The sequence below is a fragment of the Pseudophryne corroboree genome, chromosome 6 (assembly GCF_028390025.1).
Source record: "Pseudophryne corroboree isolate aPseCor3 chromosome 6, aPseCor3.hap2, whole genome shotgun sequence".
Lineage (NCBI taxonomy): Eukaryota > Metazoa > Chordata > Amphibia > Anura > Myobatrachidae > Pseudophryne > Pseudophryne corroboree.
The window spans coordinates 484,757,334-484,769,660 of NC_086449.1; the positions used below are offsets into that span (position 1 = coordinate 484,757,334).

General features: G+C 40.2%; 2 protein-coding genes across 6 annotated transcripts in view; both read left to right on the plus strand.

Moving 5' to 3' along the window:
- Positions 1 to 12,327, plus strand: part of IMMP2L (inner mitochondrial membrane peptidase subunit 2) — a 1,700,471-nt gene that overhangs the window by 227,391 nt on the left and 1,460,753 nt on the right. The gene's annotated exons all lie outside the window — the stretch shown is intronic.
- LOC134932668 (C-C chemokine receptor type 8-like) lies at positions 7,822 to 10,266 on the plus strand. The gene is made up of 2 exons (XM_063927286.1): positions 7,822 to 7,879; positions 8,610 to 10,266. Exon 2 carries the CDS (start codon positions 8,618 to 8,620, stop codon positions 9,686 to 9,688), a length of 1,071 nt encoding a protein of 356 aa, XP_063783356.1. The 5' UTR covers positions 7,822 to 7,879; positions 8,610 to 8,617; the 3' UTR covers positions 9,689 to 10,266.

Sequence of the window (12,327 nt, forward strand, 5' to 3'; positions counted from 1 at the left end):
TCTCATTCTCAATGTAACGTCTCCTTGCTCCAGCTGTGATACTCATGTTTACTTTGCTGTACCATCAAGGCTGATGTTGTGTTGACCATTCTAATGCCATGACCCCCTAACTCACCCACGCAGTATGGGGCGGGGTGTCCTGTGGCTGTAACCGGGGTCTTCTCTATATGCTGATGTGCTGTTTATAGCTCTCCCTGCACCAAGTCCTGCTGTATTTCACTACGTAGTGGACATCTTCTTTTTGATGGGAAAAAACAGAAAAAGTGGACGTCATCTCACGCCAAGTCACCCGGATCCACAACCTCACAGTCTAATTTGCTCCGTTATCTTGTCCCTGGAAACAACACCCAGAGCGGCGATAATTGTTCCATTATTGACTCTTCTCCTGCGGATACCGCCGACACCATGTCCTCGTCGCCTCAGAGTGGGTGTGATACATCTCCGGAAACCACCATGGCCAATGTCTTAAAACATCTTGGATCACTTCCTACCAAAAAAGATCTCCCTACGAAATCTGATTTTTGGGATTTGAGAATTGGTGCTACAGTCAAGGTGGCGATATCTGCACTTCAGGCCGATCTATCCCAAATTACTCATCGTGTGTCTGACATGGAGGACCACCTCGATGATTTGGACTCTTTCAGCAACGATTTGGAAGCACCGTTTTTACACACGCTCAATAACTCAAGGCGATTCAGCGTCATATGGATGATTTGGACAACAGATGGAGAAGAAACAATCTTCAGGCATGTGGCATCCCTGAGGATGTACAAGGACCAGGCATCGTAGACGTACTCACCAAGGTTTTTAATAAACTTACTGATACAGAACCAGACCATGTCATTCTCTTTGATCATGCACACCGCGCACTGCGTCCAAAAGGCCTTCCCTCTGAGGCTCCCAGGGATATTATTTGCCGCCTCCATTACTACCACGTCAAGGAGGATGTTCTGGCAAAAGCGAGGAAATTAGACGGAATTGAATTTAGTGGTTCCAAAATCAATAATCTTCAACACAGACTGCTCCTCAAACCGCTTACGGATGCCTTAAAACATAAGAATATTCGCTTTCGTTGGGGCTTTCCTTTGAGCATCCAAGCCTCTCATGATGGTCGTAATCTTAGTTTACAGTCTCCAGATGACTTGGATCGCTTTTGTTCTGCCCTTTCTATCAACACACCGTCTCTCCCAGAATGGACACAACTACATACTAGGTTGGACCCTACCACGCCTCATCCAGCGCGGGCACCTTTGGTACCTGCCCGCAATCACAAGAAAGGCCAGGCTTCACCACACTCGTCCAGAGGCCTCCGATACCTGGCAGCCATCACTGTCTGACATGGAGTTTTTGGATTCTTTTCTACTGTTTTCTCCAGGACTTACTTGCTGGGTCTGAAGCCTAGCCGGCTGTAAACCTAAGTATTTTCTGGACTTAACTCTGCAAGTGTTCTATATGCACTAGACGATTGGGTTTAATCTCTCTCCTCACCGCGATATTGTCCTTATGTTGATATGTCTATGGTTTATATACTGTTCTCTGTTTTATGCTTACCCTTAGCAGGACATTTTGTACTAATCTTTTCTTTGCAGGATTTAGCTACCGTTATGTTATTGACTTGTTGATATTGTGGATCTTGAGGGCCCTGGGTGGTGGTTGCAGATTCCCCGCTCCAGTTGGGTTGGTCTTCACTTTTTTTTATTGGTTCATGGGTGAACAAGTTTTACCTGTGTTATCCAATAGCGGACATTTGTTTTATCCGTTTATTCTGATTCTTGTTGTTTTCTGTATGTTTTTCCGCCTTTTTCTACTTTTTCTACCTGTCTGTGTCTTTCTCCATTTCTTCTTTTCCCATTCCCCTTCCCACGCTTGATTGTTTGTTGTGATCCCTTTGCGTGGTTTAATCCCCAATTTTTTATGTATCTCCCAGTGGGTTCTCCTGCACATCTTCCGTGCTCCCTCCCAAATCTATCATGGCCTCTTTGAAAGCGAGGGCATGGAAATTATGCTCTTATAATGTCAAAGGCTTAAATATCCCTGAAAAACGTTCTACTCTTTTGAGAGAACTTTATTCGGAAAGGGTTGGCGTGGCTTTTGTGCAGGAGACTCATTTTAAACAGGATGCTTCCCCTCCCCTTAGAAACCATAATTTTCCTCACCGGTTCTGCAGTGATAACCCTCTGGGTAAATCATTGGGTGTGGCTATACTACTATCTCGCCACCTAGTTGTTTCAGATACTTCCCATCATGTTTTAGTGGCTGGAAGATGCCAGGTTCTAAAATGTAAGATTTTTGACCAAGTTTATATGTATACCCTGGTTAATGTTTACTCACTTAATCAACATTAAAGGAAATTCTTGACCAAGGTTATGCGACTCTTAGAGCATTTGAGAGAGGGTTGTTTAATATTAGGGGACACTTTAATTGGACACTAGACCCCACACTTGACTGTTCTACTAGGCCTCTGCATCATTCCTCCAGGGATCACCGTAGGGTACGTCAACTTCTACACGATAATCAGTTAGTTGATCTTTGGCGATAACACCATCCCACAGTCAAGGACTACACCTTTTATTCTGCTCCTCATGCTTCTTATTCTTGTCTTGAATTTTTTTTTTTTTAGTGGACCATAAACAATTACAGTTTTTCACTGATAGTCATATAGGCCAGATTACTTGGTCGCATCACACTCCTATATTTGCTTCCATTTGTCTCCCTACTGTTTTTGAAAAACCGTGGACATGGAAATTTAATGAGACTTTGCTCCATGATACACGACTTAAGGACGGCCTGCTCCAAACTATTACTGATTACATCTCCCTTAATGACTTGCATGATACGCCCGCTGTTATGATCTGGGAGGCACATAAATGCGTAGTTAGGGGTAGATGTATCCAATTGGGATCCTAGTTAAAAAAGGAAAGAGAGGTTCATCGACGGCTGCTTTTGACCCGTATCACCGAGGCGAGATTAGCCTTTAAAAAATTTATGCAAGAGAAAACCAAATTTGAATTACAGAGATACTGCCACAAATTCTATCTATGGGGTGATAAACCTGGTTCTATGTTAGCGAAAGCCCTGAAATCTCAACGCCAAAAGTCTTATGTTCACTCACTTCTGGACTCAGAAGGGCGTAGGGTCCATACCTTTCCACAAATAGCAAAGACCTTTTAATCTTACTTTATGGATCTTTATAACTTAAGAAACGCCCAATCTCCGTTTGTTGTTTCCTCATCTGTGGAGGCAGTTAATGATTATCTCTCTTCTGTAGATTACCCTCAGTTATCAGGAGATGATGTTGAGTTTCTTGAACGGCCCTTTGCTATCGAAGAATTGGAACTGGCCCTATCTGCTACTCCTCTTGGAAAGAGTCCGGGCCCGGACGGCTTCCCAGTGAGCTATTATAAATCTTTCCAGTCATCCCTCATGCCACTGTTTTTGAAAGCATGTAATGCAATAACTGCTGAAACCCCCCCCCAATCTTTGGAGGCGCATATTTCTATAATTCCTAAGGAAGGGAAAGACCCCACTCACTGCTCCAGTTATCGGCCTATCTCCTTACTAAATAATGATATCAAACTTTATGCTAAAATGTTAGCTAACAGTCTGAATTACTTCTTGCCGACTCTGATCCATGGGGACCAGGTAGAATTTGTGATGGAAAGGCAATGCAAGGATAACACCACAAAAATCATCATCCTCATCCATCACCCCGTGCGTAACAGCGAGACTATAATTCTTTTGTCCACTGATGCGGAGAAGGCTTTCGATAGGATTAATTGGCAGTTCATGGAGGGTCTTCTCCGTCGTTTAGGATTGGGGCCATATTGCTTGCATAGGATACTTGCTCTTTATAACAATCCCTCCGCATGAGTACGTGTTAATGGGGCTTTATTGGACCAATTTGTGATTCAGAATGGTACACGTCAGGGATACCCTTTATCTCCTCTTATATTTGTTTTATGTATGGAGGCAGTGGCGAGAGCGTTCCGTTCAAATTATATTATTAGGGGTCTCCGGCTCAGTGACTCTGAATATAAGTTGGCTTTATTTGCCGATGATCTTCTTGCCGCCATAACTGCTCCGGTGACCTTTCTCCCTGCCCTTATGCATGAATTCAACAGATTTAGTCATGTCTCTAATTTTGAAATAAACTACGCAAAATCTGTAGCAATACATACAGTATTTTGGCACCCCCTTCTATGGTAAATAGCCTTAAAGGCTCGTTCCCTTTCCTCTGGAATCCGATCCAGCTGAAATATTTATGGACTCTGTTGTCTACTAATACTGATTCCCTGTTTCAACTTAATTTTCTCCCACTTTTGAAGCAACTCAAGGTGGACTTTCAAAATTGGTCGCTATTGAAGCTGTCCTGGTTGGGTAGATTGAATGTAATCAAAAAGAGTATTTTCCCTAAAGTTTTATACTTACTACAATCTCTAACAATCACCATACCGTCTTCCTTTTTTAAGGATTTGCAGAGCATGGTGGGTCGATTCACTTGGGGATCACTTGGACCCCGCATATCTCTAACCACTCTAATTAGAAGCCAAGTTTGTGGCGGCCTTCAGCTGCTCTGCTTCCTAGCGTACTATCATGCTATTCTCCTTTCTATGATTGTTGAGATGTCCAGACCTCATGTTATTAAACAATGGCCGCTTATTGTGGATCGCGCAGCTCCTATTACGTCAAGTGTCCTCCCATGGATGTCTAGATGTCCTTGCCTCACTCACCCCACTCTGAGCCCTACACTTCAATGCTGGAAAAAATATAAGAACCTTTTAGATTTTAAATCAAGAATTCCTCTATCTACACCCCTGTTTAATAACCCTGATTTCCCCCCAGGTATTTTGCCATTTAGACTACCCTCCCGGTCGAATGCGGGTATATCTCATATCTGCCACTTAGTCACAAATTCTAGCATTTGCTCTTTTGAGAATCTTCAGTGGAAACATGACCTTCCGGCTAATTCCTTTTGGTTTTACTTGCAGGTTAGGCACTTCATCTACTCTTTTGGGAAACACGCTCTGTCATCCACCCCCACTAAATTTGAATCTTTATGCCGGTCTTCTAACCCTCCTAGACATCTGATATCACAGCTGTATCATTTATGTCTCACCGATATGACTACCGCTCCTCCCTCTTATGTTTCGGCATGGCAAGGTGAGTTACGTAGAAATTTGACGGAGGACCAGTGGACCTGTACTCACACTTTTGCTACCTCCTCTTCCCTCAGTGTTAGCTACCCAATATAAACTCAGCTCGTTGGTATAGATGTCCAGTACAGGTCCACCAGATGCATCCCAACATACGTTCTACTTGCTGGTTGTGCAACCTGGAATCAGGCACTACTCTCCACATATGTTGGAGATTTGACGAGTTTTTGGCTAACAATACGTGATGTATGTTCAAAAATTACTGGCCTTACACTACCCAACATGCCTGAGTTCTGGTTGTTTAACCTGATGGAGATGCTAATCTCTGTTTATAAAACCTCACTTCTTTGACATTTGATGAATGCCGCAAAAGCAATAATACCCTGTTATTGGAGAACCACCTCATGCCCTCCTATCTCCTGTTGGTTTCAGAGGCTTGATCATTACATGATAATGAATGATTTATCGTCCTTTATGAAATCACCCTCGTTAAACTCTACTGCTACTTGGAGTAACTGGTTGGCCTTTAAAAATACACCTGACTATCAAGCCCTTCTAGCTTCCCCCCATATCTGATACCCTGTATGCGTCATTGCGTGCTCCCTACTCCTCTTCTTTTCTCTTATGTCTTTCTACCTTTCTCTTTTTCATTTTTCCTATTTCTCTCCTCTTCTTATCAGTATTCTCTATATGGTTGTATTGATGATTCCTGCCTGTTTATATTATGTTCTAGTACTGACAACTGTATTTATGATTGTACAGTTATAGTCATTGAAATAGTGATTGTTCTTTGTGTTTATCTGTTTGCAGCCTTGACGGCCTCTACTGTTTTTTTGCTTTTCCTAAACTAAAAAAAAACCAGATTGTACTAAAAAAAAAAGACCCCAAAAAGTCTACATGAGGTTGTTTTTTCTTTGTGTTGTTTTCTCCGTAAAATGCCCAGGAACCCAAATTAGTGCACTGCGTTCCCTTGCATGGGTCGCTATTTTGCAGACAAGGTTACTATGCTCAATCAGAGTCCACGTGTATGGTAAAGTATGAAAAAGTTGAAAATTAAAATTTAAAAAAAAAAACTCATGTTGACCATTGCAGTGTCGACATTTTGACAGTGTTGACCTAATGAATGTCGACCAATAGTGGTCGACCCATTGACTGTCGACCTATCATCTGGATACCACTAAAATTTTAGTTGTTTCTCTTTCCTTCCATTTTTCAAGGAGTGGTGGATGACAGATTGACAGTCAATAGGTCGACACCATATGGTCGACAGGTGGAAAAGATCAACATGGTCAAAAGCTTGAAATGTAACTTTGGCTTCATTTAATATCCATGTGGACTACGAATGGTAATAGTAATGTGCGCAAGACACCTTACCCATAGCGTGGTGAGCATACACATTTCCAGTAACTGGGGTAACATGGTTAAACATACAAAATGACACCCAAAAACAAAAAAAACTTTTCCTTGTCAACCTTTTGAGCCTGTCAGCCTAATTCATGTCAACAATATGGTGTCAACCTGTTAACTGTTGATCTTTTAATCCACATTCTTTTGAAGATAGATTCCTCAGGGCTAGATTGTTAGTTTTTAGTGTGGCGATGAAGATATTTTTCAGAATTTTGTACTGTTATTTGAATGTGGGGTGGATTCAGAGATGGACACTCTTATCACCGCTGCTGCATCTTGGTATGCATGGGCTTTGCTAAAATATGCAAAAGCCACAGGATGTGTCTTAAATTAAGACACCCATTACCTGCTTCTGTGCACCGCTGCTATGTCCGAGGATGTAGCATCAGATTAACTCTGTGACCACTCAGGATGTCCGGTTAAATAGAGCAGCCAGGGTCAGTGAAACTATGTCCAAGGACAGATCCAGTGGCCAACACTCCCCTGTTCTCTGGGATGCTTCTTCTCTCCACAACACTTCCTATCAATCATGCTGTACGTGTTTGGTGCACTGCAAGTGACACGTGCAGTGTGGCTTTTATGCATGTGCATATCTCAAATCATTGGCTATGTGCATAAACATTGGGTTTACATACATCTAGACACTATGACCAGGACTAACTGTGGCAGGGCTCACTCACTAGAGTCCCATGCTTGGGTTCCTTTGTTTGGATTGGATCAAGTGTTCCTAAAATGTATCCTATGTTAAGGAATGAGGTGTAACAGGAAGGAGCAATCCACTGTGTGAAAGATTCTTGAGTACCGCCTTGTAGCACTAGTGCCAGGGGTGCCTACTCCTGCAGTAAACAACATTCCCTTGGCTAAAACCATTAAACCCATTCACATGTAAGATTTTTGGTACTTGTGTATCCTCTAAAAATCAACTTTGCTTTTGCTATTGTTTAAACTACTGTAGATGGTTTTATTGAACTGTTTTTAAGAGACCTCATCACAGTGTTTCTTTTAAAAACGTTGCTTATTGCAACTTATCAGGATTTGCAATAAGCAGATATACTGTACAATGTATTTTAACTTGTTTTTTTTAAACAAGTTGCAAAACAAGGTAACGTGCAATAGTGCTTTGTATAAGCACATGAAGGTTGTAAAGTTATCGTGGTCTCTTATACATTCAAAGACACTCCCACTCTTGTTGAGAAGTGTTTTCATCACAGGAAGTGCTTTTTCTATATATAGTTTAAGAATAAAACTGGGAAAAGGATGTACTTTTACTTTAGTCAGAAAACAGGTTTGCTTTTTTAACTGACAACTTTATCTGAAGGGTAAGTATATGTTCTTATATATTGCTATGGCAACATTATCTGTATACGTTTTTGTATCTATGTGCGTATATGTAAAATATATACTCATGCAGATGAATTATTGAATTATGCAGAAACAGTATATAAAGATAACACATGTATATGTTTCTATACACAGGAGTTTGTATATGTGTGTGTGTATATATACACACAATTACACCTGCAAGTGTACTCTATTATTCTTTGCCGAGTGCTGCCATTATGCTGCTATGAGTTGGACCTGCCGAGGTACCTAGGAGGGCACCGGACTTTATTCATGTAATGGGAGTGCTGCTTGAAAACTTATCAGAGACTGAATAAATGCACAAGTAATTGTATTCAAGTGACTTGAATACAATTACTTGTGCATTTATTCAGTCTCTGAGTGCCTGCATCTTTTGGAGTGGATGTTCATATTACATTGTGGAGCAGCTGAGCGGATGGAGTGGCTTTTAGGAGTGCCGGCAGACTGTCAATAAATATATATATATATATATGCGTGTGTGTGAATAATACATATACATCAATATGAATACACATTTGCGTGTGTGTGTATATATATATATATATATATATATATACATTATGTGTGTAGATGTATGTGTTTTCATTCATATATACTCACACACGTATAAAAACACTATAGTGTTTGTATATCTAGTTATACATAATGGACAGAGTATTAAGGTTTTGCCTACTTTTATTTCTGTAGCAGGTAACATGAGTGTCACAGACGATGGAATCACAAATGCCTCGACAGATATCTTTTATCCAGCGTTTACATTTTACCACGTCAAAGACTTGAACAATGTTGAATCCATTTTCAAACCTACCCTTTATTGCATTATAGCCTTCTGCGGTCTTGTTGGAAATTCCTTGGTATTGTGGATATTAATGTGCATTAAGAAGATGAATTCAGTGACTGATATATATCTTCTAAACATGGCCGTTTCCGACTTACTGTTTGTCTTTTCACTGCCATTTGCAGTATATCAAATCAAAGACCAGTGGGTGTTTGGAAATGCAATGTGTAAAATATTGTCTGTGATATATTATACTGGTTTTTACAGTGGTATTTTCTTTATAACAGTTTTGAGTGTAGACAGGTATTTAGCAATTTTACGTGTTGTTTTTTCTCTCAAGTTTAGAACTATGAAATTAGGGCTTTTTCTTAGTTTTACTATTTGGACCTTTTCTGTTCTGTTGTCTATACCAAATGTCCTAATTCACAAAGAAGAGACGGAAAAAGGTTTCACATTTTGTGCAGTTTCGTACCCTGAAGACCAAAATATACACTGGACAGAACTGTTTTCACTTTTACAAGTCAACATCTTTGGTTTTATTATTCCTCTTGCTGTTATACTGTTCTGTTACTCTCACATTATTAGGGCTTTACAGAACAGTAGGAGTGTGCAGAAAAAATATGCTGTCAGATTGATTCTTGTAATTGTCATTGTGTTTTTTTTGTTTTGGACTCCTTATAACGTGGTTATTTTTTTAACAATTTTGGATACTATTGGCACATTTGGTGCCTCCAATTTTACAAACTGGTTGAAGGACGCAAAGGATGTAACTCAGACAATATCGTTTGTACATTGCTGTTTAAATCCTGTTGTGTACTCTATTGCTGGTGAAAACTTTAGGAAGCATCTGTACAATATGTTTTTTAAGCTTTTAAAATGCATGCGCCTTAAAAGACATTGGGGCTCAATTGAAAACTCGGGCATAGATAAAAAGTCTTCCACAGGAAAAGACACAAAATCTCTTTCTTTTACTGATACTATTGTGTGAATTAAGCAAATAAAATCCCAAACACAACTAGGAAAATCCCAAACTGTTTGTCCGCTTCAGTTCTGTTTATGTGCTGTATCCAGATATCTCAAGATTAAAAATATTTACTCTTTCAAGCACTAAACCATTAATTAAAAGAAGGACTTGTTTATAAAATATTATCCGGGGCAATGATTCATGTACGATTGGGAAATTCCATGTAAAATGTGGTTTTGATCTCTGATCCCCCCCCCCCCCACACACACACTAAACTAGTGAAAATGAATACAGTAGGTCTACTTGAATTTTTTAGATTTATACTAAATCCTGTGAGCTACTGGTACTCCAGGTGTGACAGCGAGTACAGATGTGTCTTTATACACCGTGTTTCTGTGCTGTATTGCAAAAGACACTAGTCACAATTTATATGTCCATGGACAGCTAGTTTTGTACAGATGTGTTCACTTTCATCTAGCCTCTATGCACATTAAACAGCCCTTCTAGTCACGCCATGCTGTGGTGTGACTCGGTAGCACCGAACATCTTTACATGCAACTTTTTCCATTAAAATGCATCTTATTCACAAAACTATATAAAAAGGGTGCAAAAGCAGACTCTGCTGATTAAAATTATATGCAGCATGCCTATATTCTGTGTGCAACCATGTCTGTATCAGCATACGAAATGCTACATTACAGTGTTTTTGTAGAAAACACTGTAATGTAGCATTTCATATGCAGTTACAGCCGCAGTTGCACACAGAATATATGCATGCCACATATCATTTTAATCAGCAGAGTCTGCTTGTACGTCCTTTGCACATAGTGATGCAAATAAGATGCATGTTTGGCAAAAAAAGATGCCCAAGGCTAACAAAGTTGCACAAGACCTGTCAGCTCACTCTCACCAGGCATCTTCTGCTACATAGCGTATTGAGGCAAGATTTATGAGGACACCTCTGTACTTTTCACATTTTAGCATTGTCTTTTTCACATCGCAGCCCCACACCAGCAGACTTCTAGGGCCAAATGTAATAGAGTGAGAGTTTCAAAAAGTGAGAGATTTGGTAAGGTTTTTCAGTTTTTTTTGAAGTGGCAATCATTTACATCTGTGTGCAACCATGTCTGTATCAGCATACGAAATGCTACATTACAGTGTTTTTGTAGAAAACACTGTAATGTAGCATTTCATATGCAGTGACAGCCGCAGTTGCACACAGAATATAGGCATGCCGCATATCATTTTAATCAGCAGCGTCTGCTTGTACGTCCTTTGCGCATAGTGATGCATGTTTGGCAAAAAAAGATGCCCAAGGCTAACGAAGTTGCACGAGACCTGTCAGCTCACTCTCACCAGGCATCTCCTGCTACATAGCGTATTGAGGCAAGATTTATGAGGACACATCTGCACTTTTCACATTTTAGCATCCTTTTGAACTGCATTGTCTTTTTCACATCGCAACCCCACATCAGAAGACTTCTAGGGCCAAATGTATTAGAGTGAGAGTTTCAGAAAGTGAGAGATTTGGTAAGGTTTTTCAGTTTTTTTTAAAGTGGCAATCATTTATACTGCAAAACCAGGTTGATCTTGCTGCGTAAATGATTGCCACTTTAAGAAAAACTGAAAAACCGTACCAAATCTCTCACTTTCTGAAACTCTCACTCTATTACAATTAGCCCCTAGTGTACTGAGGGCTTTTCTTTGCATTTGTTTTTTTTAAAAGTAGCAGCATAATTTTGCAGCATGCAGAGTGGTGTGATGCATGGCACTGAAACTGAGGTAATATTGAGCAAAAAAAGATACATGACGCAATTTACAGTAGTCTCATTTTTCATGGCGCGACAAATGGGGCTAGTTGCTTAAATTTCAGGAGATGTATGTGGGTACATCTGTGTTTGTTAAAACACACACAAGCCAATTAGACAGAACTGTGTCTCTGGACAAATGGCAGTCTCGGATCTGGAGAAGGATCAGGGTGATACCTTCCACCCCACACCACTTCTTCCCTGTACACAATCGATGACCACTGTATAACGGTGCAGCAGCACATCAGGCAATGAGAGAGCAGAGACTCTTGCTGCTACCTCCCTGGACTTTCCACAGCTCCCCACGCAGCGACGTGTTATGTGCTGGGGAGGGAGGCTGCTTCCACTAAGCAGCAGTAGTCTCTGCTTTCTTCCTACCCATGGTGTTCCTGTGCTGCTATACAGTGCCATCGGTAGTGGAGAAGTATTGTGAGGGGATAATCACCCTGAATCTTCCTCTGGTCTGAACAGAGTTCTATCTATGCTTGGAAGGCCACCAGTTGAAGAGTGTTGCACTTTTAGCTTTAAATGTTTTAAAAATGCATCTGTATTTTGGGATGTTATATAAATGTGATATTAAGCTCGTATTATGTGGGGACATTTTAAAATAAAATATTAGGTGAAATGTCACATGCCCGTGATGATATTGTATACTGCAATATGCAAGAAAACATTTTTTGCACAATATTTAGTATATATGATGTATATGTAAATACCGTTGAAAAAGTAATGTTTTTAAGGCAACAAATCTGTGTTATTCCTTCTGAAGGTTTAAGAACAAATGCTGATATTACTGAATGTGATGATTTATCATAATGTATTTGTTTGTGATTATTAAATATTTTTAAAAACATT

What these genes read in the sequence shown, in the direction of transcription:
- LOC134932668 (XM_063927286.1), top strand. Translation starts at nt 8,618, where the DNA reads ATGAGTGTCACAGACGATGGAATCACAAATGCCTCGACAGATATCTTT.